This window comes from Grammomys surdaster, unplaced genomic scaffold (genome assembly GCF_004785775.1).
Source record: "Grammomys surdaster isolate TR1022 unplaced genomic scaffold, NIH_TR_1.0 126086, whole genome shotgun sequence".
NCBI lineage: Eukaryota > Metazoa > Chordata > Mammalia > Rodentia > Muridae > Grammomys > Grammomys surdaster.
The window spans coordinates 814,819-824,286 of record NW_021620894.1 but is presented as its reverse complement, the minus strand read 5'-3'; the positions used below and the strand labels follow the sequence as shown (position 1 = coordinate 824,286).

The window sequence follows — 9,468 nt, the reverse complement described above, 5'->3', positions numbered from 1 at the left end:
CACACACACACACACACACACACACACACACACACACACACACACACACACCGCAGCAGAACCAAGAAGGGCCTGGACTGTGAGGCCTGAAAACCTGCCTTACCCCTCACTTCCCCTTTAGGTATATTCTCTCACCTGGGCTTTGAGAAAGGTTCTTGGAGGCTCTGCTTCCCATCTCGCAGGCCCAGATTTCCATGGGATGACTGCCCCGGAGCAGTGGGGAGCTGTTAGCTTGGTGCAATTCTACATGGAAAAGACAGCTGTTAGGGACCCCAATCGTAGGTCCTGCCTTTAGCCTTGCTATTCGCTCAGTCCCGGACCTTGAATCTAGAGGGAATTTAGAGGGAGGAAGAGGGAGCTAGCTCCTCCTTTCTGCTCCCGTTTTTCTCCAGCCCTGATAAACTGGAAAGCACACCGGCTAGTTTAGCTGTATGACCTCAGTGAAGTGCATCAACCTTTAAGAAGATCAAGTTCACTTGTGAGCAACCACTTCAAAGGATGCTGCTGAGAATTCAATAAAAAAAACAGATTTTAAAGCTCCTGGCTCCAGATATTCCAAAACCAGCTTTCTTTTCTTCCACGTGTGCATCCCAGTCTTCCTGATCTCTATCCCTCCTACTGCTCTCCTCGTCGATTTCTGCTCCGTGAAGATAAGAATTCCTCTTCTCAGAGAGAATCTGTTAATAATTTTCATTTCTCGCCTTGAGGGCCTTGTCCTGAGATACTGGACTGTTTCCTGACCGGGGAGGTGAGAAGACAGGGTTAGGGTGAGGTGAAGCACCTAAGTGAGATGCTAAAAGGCACTCTAGGAAGTCCTGAGGCAGAACTAGAAGCTTCCCAGGAATTGAATGTAGAAATGAGAGTGTGGTGTGGCTCAGTTGTAGGGCACATGCTTAGCCCGTGAAGCCCCTGATTCAAGCTCCAGCAGCAAAGGGGGAAAAAAAAGAAGAAGGAAGAGAGGAGGAAGAAAGAAAGGGAGAAAAGAAATAAATGGCTGGAGAAAATAACTCCTCTTTTTTCTGGAACTGTTAATGTTCCAAGAGGAATCATATATTCCATTAAAGTCACTGTGGCTTTCCACAGGAAAAAAAGACTATTGTTTGTTTGGTTGGTTGGTTATTTGTTTGTTCGGTTGGTTTTGAGGATTGAACTCAGGGCTAGCTGCATGCCAATTGCCGGCTTTACCACTGAGTTTATGACCCCTAAGTGAGACTTATTCCAACTGTTCTAGCTGGCATTTCATTACCACTCAAGATTGATCATGCAATAGCCTTGAGGCAAAATGAGAAAGGGTGCCAGCTTATTAATATTTACAGTCACATAAAATTATCCATGTTGAATAAGCTCTTAATTACTCTTAATCCACCCTTGTCTTTTTTTTTTTTCACTGAAGTTGAATTTTATCTACTTTAAAACAACTGACTGTAAAAAATCTGCTAAGTCTCTTTAAGCAGTTCAGAAAGTTCATAAAGATGGCAGGCTAAGGGTAGCAGCTGGGGAAACAGCCCTCAAAGCAGGGACCTTTCTAAATAATTCCCGGGAAATTCAGTGGCCTTTGGAGACAAATCACCCTGGCTTCAAAGTTGAGCTCTGCTCTTATTCTGGAATTTTGAACAAGTTACCCAGTCATTGTGTCAATTTCTTTCCTCTCTGTAAAATTGGAGAAACAGTGTTCATCTACCTAATCTGCCTCAAGGATTAAACATGACAACAAATATAAGTAAAACCGCTAGCACATCTTTCAAGCAACACAAGTAGTTGCTTGAGAAATGGAGATTATAGTTGTTTTCTTCTAGAATGTCAAAACAGCTGGAAATAGAGATTATTCTGCCATGTAAGTATTATATATTAGTATTGTAATATTTCTTTATGTTATAGGAGACTGGCTCCAGTATCCCTTGAAAGAACAGTTTTCATCCTTGGATGGTTGCGTCTGCAAATACAGACTCTTTGTATATGGAGGGTTGAATACACATATTTCTCTCCAAAAAGCCATTTGGGAGTCTGTGTCCAAGCAGACCAGTGTATAATGTGTGGGACATGAGTTCTGGAAAACCTGTTTTGTTTTTTGTTTTGTTTTTGTTTTTAGCTCTGATCCCCTTTGGCTAGACTCCAACTATACTTGTTTGTCAGTCATCACAGATGGGGTTCGGGAGAGAGAGAAAAAGCTATCTCCTATATATCTTGTAGCCACCATGCTGGGCATGCAGTGGTGCTTGTTAAATGTTCTCTATGTCAAACAGAGTACAGAGCCAGGACCCACTACTGTAAAGAAGAGCTGAGTAAACATCTGCTCCGGGTGGAGATAACACGGTCTGTATTCACCGAGAGACAATGGCCTGATTAAGGCTAACAGACAACATTACCACGACTAGTCCCATCTCCGTCATCCCCAGAGTGTGGCTTTTCTGCCATCCTTACCCTGCTTCTTTTTGGCTTTCCAAGCCTCCACAGGGGCCAGAGACATGCGTGGGGAACAGAGTCCTCTACGGCTGCAGAGACTATCTGAGCTAGCCCAGGGGCTGGAGGTTCCGGCCAACTTCTGTGGAAGGCGCCTCGCAGCTGGTGTCTGGGGGCTTGGCCGGACTGGAGGGCTGGAAGGCTGCTCGGCAATGAGGGAGCCGTAAAACGTGCTAGTGTCTGGAAGCAGGGGTACACCAGGGCTCCGGGGATCCCAGGAGATCACTGACATAAAAAAACGACAAAAGGAGTTATAGTGAGCACATTGCACTCCTCCTCCCCTTCGCATCCCCGGGGTCCCTGTGCAGGAGGTATAGTTACAGGAGCGCCTGCCCTCTAGTGGGTCCCGAGGGTCTACTCCCAGCCGACTACTGAGGCTGCTGCTGCTGCTCAGGTCCCGAGAGCCAGAGGTGGAACGCCAGGTGTCTGCCAGCCATGGGGAATCACTGTGGTCCATCCTGGGATAGTGATGGGGTGACAACGAAAGGCAGAGAGGAATAGGAACCAAATTAGTCAAGAAGTCCAGCTTAGAGGAGTAGAAATGGTAGTGTTTTGCTTTAAATATGGCTGTTTTTCAGATTTTAAAGTCCCCTATGGACTTCTGACTTGGTGTCCCTGAACTCAGCATATCTCTCTATCTTGGGATCAGGAGAAGGCTAATTTGTCCAGAGCTGGGGGGTTTAGGAGTGACTGTTATAGGTACTGTGATGAAAAGAATAAGTAAGGAGCCAGGCAAACACAAAACAAAACTCCCTACCTGCCACAGTGTAGCTGCACAACCCGGGAAATATATCTATTCAGGGAGCCCCAACTGTTACATGCCAACAGAGATGCCCCATTTAACACTGATGCTGTATAGCCGGGCAGTGGTGGCACACGCCTTTAATCCCAGCACTTGGGAGGCAGAGACAGGCGGATATCTGAGTTTGAGTCCAGCCTGGTCTACAGAGTGAGTTCCAGGACAGCCAGGGCTACACAGAGAAACCCTGTCTCGAAAAACAATAAACAAAACAAAACAAAACAAAAGACTGATGCTGTGAAACTTGAGTTGAGGAAATTTGAAATCAGTCTGCTGGCAGAATAGAAGCTGCTATAATGGCTATTGGCTTCTCCACTGCCTGAATAACCCTTCAAGATCAGCAGTTTGCTAAAATTACTCTGCCTAGAACCTTCAATTGCTCCCTGATTACCAAGACAAGAGTTCAGATGTCTACCATTGCCAGGCTTCTTTGGTTGGGCTTCCAGCCTTTAGCATTAACTTTTGTTCTGACTAATATACCATATATCCCAGCCAGAACAATGGTTTACATTTCCCATGAATACAGCAAGCTATTCTCCTGACTCTTTCATGGGGGTAAGTGTGGGCTCCTCTTTCTTTTGTTTCTCTGTCCCTTGTCATGCATGTGGTACACACTGCGTCTCCAACTCCAGGTTGCTCTTCTGCCTGTCGCTGCCTAGTCTGCAAGTTTCTGGTGGATGGAGACTAGTCCAAAGGAATGGATGAACCAATCTGCATAGAATTTCCCTCCAGGACAAGGGAAGAGGTTTCAGAGGAGCAGAGAAGACAAAGGCAGGACATAGTTGGAAGAGAGAAGCCAGAGAGCAAACTAAATTAAAACTCAGGAAAACGGTACCAGGCAGCCTGGAACCTTGTTCTGGGCTGAGAGTTTGAGAGAAAATTGGTAACCTGAGGACCTGACACATTCAGTACACAGTAGGTACTAAATAAACTCTCCTCAAACAATTCAGACTCAGATCAAAAAAGACTAATGAAGTTGACAAAGAGAGGAAATGTTTTTCTAGTATAAAACTCAGCCAATGGTGGATCTGTGCAGGGGGGGTGGGGATTGGAGGGAGAATGTAACTTTTTGTAGCATTGTGTGTCAAGACTACAGATGGTACCTATTGTTTGGCCCTGGTTTGGAACAATGTGTAACCATCTATGACCTAGGAGCTGGATGCCCCCTACTGGAAGTGTGCAGCATGTGCAAGACAGGTGGCTCAAGAGGCAGGCAATGTGTGGAATGCAGTGATGCTATCGGGTAGACAGTGGAAACTCGAGGGGACGAGACACCAGGGCTGCTCATCGTCTGCCAGCGACTACACACTTAACAGCAAGAGTAGCGAGAGTAGGTGACGAGGACAACAGATAGGTGGTCAGGAGGCTTGATGTAGGTTGTTCAGCTGACAAGAGGACTACAGACAGATCCATTGCCACACGGAGTCCAGGAGAGCTTCAGGTACTAGGACTCTATACTGCCTGGCAGGGGTGTAGACTAACACTCCACCTGATTCTCTGCCAAGACTCCGTTCACTCTGACCTCTCTGTCTGAGGGCTTCTTTTTGGCTTCTCACCTGTGTTTTAAAATGGCGTCCTCACTGGTATATCTGTACAGACCTGGAAGAAAATGAGGGAACAGCTACATGACGAGCCCAGCATCTTCCTAAGCCCCTGTGGCATTCTGGCAGGGCCTGGGGAGACCTAAACACATGGGCTCTCTTCTCTCACCTGGGCCCAAGTGCACCCCAGCTTTGCGGCGTCTGTAGATACACACAGCAATGCCTAGTAGCAGTAACCAGAGCAGGACACCACCACTGGCAATGACTTCTGGTCGTCTCAAGGCACCCCTCAGCTGTTCCAGGGTCCAGGGAACGTGTTTACCAGGATCTCGTGCTGATTGTTCCATGGCCTGCTCTGTTTGGGATGTGGAGCTCAGAGGGAGGGCAAGTGGGACAGTGAGGGACAGACAAGAGAGAAAGAGGAGCTGGAAATGTAAGACAGGGACAGGGAGACAGGAGGATGACATGGGGGTGGGGTAGAGGATATGGGTAGAGCCTTTCCCTCACCTAAAAGGAGGCAGACAGGAGTACTGAGCTCTCCAGCCCCAGCACCAGTGACTGCGGCCACTTGCACACAATAGGAGCCTGGCATTCGTGTGGCGATCTCCAGCTGTGTCTGTTCACCCACTACGGTCCAGTTGGCAGCAGGCAATGAGGCATTACCCAGGCTCCAGACCTAGGGCATGACCAAAGGTAAGCAGTTGCCCGCAGTACTGTCCTAGCAGCGGAGAACTTCATGTGCAAATGGGCATGAGGTCTTCCTAAGGGCACTATCTTCCTGCGGGCTGTTCCATGAGACACACCACTATCCCTATGCCTCCTCCTCTACTGAGAGAGAGAGAGAGAGAGAGAGAGAGAGAGAGAGAGAGAGAGAGAGAGAGAGAGAGAGAGACTTCTTTCTAGACAGGCAGAAAGATAAAGTAATCTGTTAGGACAATGCACCCAGGACAAGTGCTTTTGAGTCACCAAGAGTCTTGCTAAAATACAGATATCAAGAACCATCTTCACTTTCCAATTCAGGGGACCTAGGAAAGGATCTGAGAGTCTGCCTTTCTAAGGAGTTTCTAGGTGACTTGCCTTTTGCCAGCCCAGCACCCACATTTTGAGCACTCCGGTCTTAAAGACTTCGGTCTAACCCAGTCTGGTTTGATCTCTGTTCTTTCTCTTCCATCTATGACCATAATCTGGCTTTCCATGTGCAAATTAGAGATTTTAGCCTAAAGCTGCTTGTGAGATGCTAAGAGGCAGTGGCTTGTAAGAGGCTGGGCAGGGTCTGGCTCCTTGCTCAGTTGCTCAAGAAAAGCAAATCCCTTCACTTTCTGACTTAGAGACTTCTTTGTATCAGTCAGGGCAAGGTTACGTGGAACTTCAGGGGACAGGAATGCTGGTCAGTGCCGTTTTGTAGGAATACCTGGTAGCCACGGATGATCCCGTTACAGTTTTTAGCAGGTGGCGGAGTCCAACTCACAAAGACACTACCGTTGCCAGGTCTTACGGTCACTTCTTGAGGTGGGGCACTGGGAGCTGGAGAAAAGGAAGAGATTGTTAGAAGTGCTAAAGAAGGAGTCCTGGATGGAGTCTCTGGGGTACTGAGAGCCAGAGCTCCACAGGGAAGGCACTTCTTCCTTCACCACGCACAGGAGAATCCATAAATAGAGGTTCCCCTAACCTCCCAGCACTTCCAGACTGCGCTGGAATAGATAAGGAACCACCTCCCCCAGGCCAAGCAGAATCCCTGACTGACCCTGTTCAGGCAACCTCAGGAGCAACACATTGCTATCGGGGCCTCGAGCCCGGCCGGAAGATGGTCTCACTTTGAATTCATAGTCTTGGCCCCAGTGGAGGCCCCCAAGCTTTGCATTCTGCAGGCCACTCAACAACACTTCTGTCCATGGAGATCCCTGGTCCCTGGGGACCCGCTGGGCTCTGAACAGGGCTGTGTATGACTCAGCAGGTGCAGCAGGGCCGCTCACCTGGGAAGAAGTCAGAGTAAGGAAGGATGAGGGAACTAGGGAACTCGTGGCAGTCCTAATCTGAAGTCTGGGAGTTTTCTGTGTCTTCTGTCTCACCTTCCAGCTGAGCCACACAGCTGGGCCAGGCTTGGGGCCTTTTACAGGTTCTGGGTTCAGCAGGGTCACATTTTCCAGCTGAATTCGAACAGCCAGAAGCTCTAGATGTTCCTTGTGGTCCCGTGATTCTGTGGGGGATCACAGGCGTGGGATGGAGGAGTGGAGCGTACCTTCATCGTGAACAAGCTTGGCTCCCAGAGTTTTCAGGTCTAGAGTATTCCTATGCCCATTCTAGCCTCACAAAGGGAGGTCGCACCCCTTGGACCCCAAACCCCATACCTGACCACCACACTAAACTGGAGTCTTCTACCTTACCTTGAACTTTGAGCGTGGGTTTAAGGACGTGTTCATATGCGTGCATATGAATGAGTGTGCATATGGAAGTCAAAAGTTGACAACAGAGTCTTCACTTATTATTGTTCTCTGTCTTAGTTTTTGAGACGAGGTCTCTTACTGAACCTGGGACTCACTGTGTAGACTAGACTGTCTGTCTGGCTTTTGGGATTCACCTGTCTGTACTCACATCAGTGCTGGAATTATCGACATATACCGGCATACTCTGCTTTTACATGGGAGCCGGAGAGCTTGAGTTGTCACGTACGTGAAACAAGCACGTACCCACAGAGTTATCTCCTGAGCCCTTATTGGATTGTAGATGACTCCTGTCCTTACCCTGGATAGACACCCTGGCTGCTCGGCTCTCCCGTTGGCCAGCACTGTTGGTGGCCATACACATATAGGTCCCCGAGTCATTCTTCTCTGCTCTTGATACCATCAGGGAATCCCCAGACACCTGTCAGGGCCAGATACTCCTTGAAGTCTTCCGCGTGAGAAGCTTAGTGGTCAGAGGGCAATTTGAGGTCTCCTTGCCCTCCTGTCCTCAGATCTCCCACAGGACACGCCACTTGGAGGAGAGGGGGTCAGTTGCTTGGTGTACCCAGGACAGGATGATTTATGGGTGAAGGAGTTCCCAGGACTGGGGCTTCACTCACTGTGTGCCTCCCTGGCTGGAGGACCAGGGGTTTCCCGTCTTTCCACCATGAGACTGAGGGCTTTGGGTAGCCCCAGGGAGGACCACACTCAAGAACCAAGCTCTCGCCCACCATGGCCACTGTGTCCCGAGGTTGGATCTGGAAGTCCTCCTGGAGGACTATAAGGAGGTCATCGGATCAGCAGGGAGCATATCTACCCGCCCTGAGTTCTTCTTTGGCTTATCCTAACGTGCTTACCCAATTCTCCTGTACCATTTCCTTGCCTTGTCTATGTCCAGTGTAACCTAGTTCTCTATCCCAAGACCAGCAGCCCAGGCCTCCCTTTGTAGACAGATCCTCCTTGTATTTCCCTGGACACAAGCATCTGAGCCTAGCTCTGCTTCACCCTGGGCCTACCCTCCCAAGCCTCACCAGCCACAGACAGCTTAGCACCCCGGCTCACTGCTGTGCCCAGCCGGTTGCTGGCCTCACACGTGTAGACACCCAGGATCGCTGAGAGGATGTTCTGGTCATCTTGAGGCCGTCCCTGGACAGGAGGCCGATGTAGCAGGAGGGTCCCATCAGGCAGGAGGTAATGTAGGTCTGGGGTTGCCATGCTGAGGGGCTGCCCGTTCAGCAGCCAGCGGATAGTGGGTGGTGGCTGGCCCGATGCTCTGCAGCTCATCTTGGCTGGGCCGGAGCCCTGAAGTAGCTGGTCTTGGGGGTGAACTAGGATCTGGGGTGGAGAATCCAAAGCCTCGCCTCCTAAGAGGGAAAGAGAGACTCCTGTGCTGCACCCCTTCTGTGTCTTGTATAGGAGTCTGCCAGATGGCATATATTACTGAACATGTATTTCCAAATAAGAATCTAACTAGGAGGGGGAGAGGGTCTGAGTTCACAGGTCAAGGTCTGTCTTTGTTGGGCACGCGCGCTCGCGTACCCACACACACCCAACCCCTATCTTTGTCTCTGGTACTTCACTGGTAATTAAAAGAAAGACACCAGACGAAAGAGATCCTCCTTTGTCCTGCTGGCCTTGGATCCAGACCGTGGATTGGACCACGAACCCAGGAGCGTGGGCTAAGAAAGGGAAGGCCGCACTCACCCATGATGAAAAGAAGCAGCAGAGGTAGAGGCCACTTAGTCCCCAGGAGGCCCATTCCTCCAGAGTCCATAGCTGCCCTCAGCTCCTTTCCTTGTCCCACACACTTTTGTCTGTTGTTCTGAGCTCACGGCGGTAAGGGAAGAAGGGGAGGGGTGGGGCGGTGGTAGTTGTTTGTGACTGAGAGACTCTGTCCCAGTAGGGAAGCGGCTTTGAGGAAACGGATGCTTCCTGCCTGGCCCTCGGTGCCTTAGAGAACTGGGAGGGGACCAGAGGTGAGAAACTCTCTGACCTCCACACTTCAGCTGTGATCCCTGGGACAAGACGCTAACTGCAGGCTAAGAGTTTACTTCGTGTCTGAGTTAGGGTTTCTTAAGTGAAATCCTCACACCGATCTTAACTGTACCCAGACCCTTAATCTGCCAAATCCACAGCTCTATTCAAAGGTTACGCTTCCGTCTTGGTCTCTATCGTTTTCCCTTAGCCAGACACCCAATAGAGGAGGATAAAGATCAGAGGTTGAGCC

The 9,468-nt window shown here is 49.5% G+C and overlaps 1 protein-coding gene across 3 annotated transcripts in view; it reads right to left on the bottom strand.

Annotated features, from left to right (window-relative positions):
• Robo4 (roundabout guidance receptor 4) overlaps positions 1 to 9,202 on the bottom strand; it is a 13,308-nt gene extending 4,106 nt beyond the window's left edge. The window contains exons 1-13 of one of the 3 annotated variants that reach the window (XR_003709801.1): positions 8,946 to 9,038; positions 8,273 to 8,605; positions 7,862 to 8,019; positions 7,542 to 7,662; positions 6,870 to 6,997; positions 6,545 to 6,773; positions 6,212 to 6,324; positions 5,308 to 5,476; positions 4,970 to 5,155; positions 4,816 to 4,858; positions 2,782 to 2,918; positions 2,422 to 2,685; positions 136 to 243 (exon numbers count right to left, since the gene is read on the bottom strand). Coding sequence is in view for 2 of the 3 variants with exons in the window: in XM_028755844.1 (XP_028611677.1) it covers positions 136 to 243; positions 2,422 to 2,685; positions 2,782 to 2,918; positions 4,816 to 4,858; positions 4,970 to 5,155; positions 5,308 to 5,476; positions 6,212 to 6,324; positions 6,545 to 6,773; positions 6,870 to 6,997; positions 7,542 to 7,662; positions 7,862 to 8,019; positions 8,273 to 8,605; positions 8,946 to 9,015 (2,059 nt within the window). In the remaining variant the exon portion in view is untranslated. Of the gene's footprint in view, positions 1 to 135; positions 244 to 2,421; positions 2,686 to 2,781; positions 2,919 to 4,815; positions 4,859 to 4,969; positions 5,156 to 5,307; positions 5,477 to 6,211; positions 6,325 to 6,544; positions 6,774 to 6,869; positions 6,998 to 7,541; positions 7,663 to 7,861; positions 8,020 to 8,272; positions 8,606 to 8,945 lie in introns of all 3 variants that reach the window. The other 2 variants (XM_028755844.1, XM_028755846.1) reach the window with 2 other exon arrangements.
• Between the last annotated feature and the right edge of the window lie 266 nt (positions 9,203 to 9,468).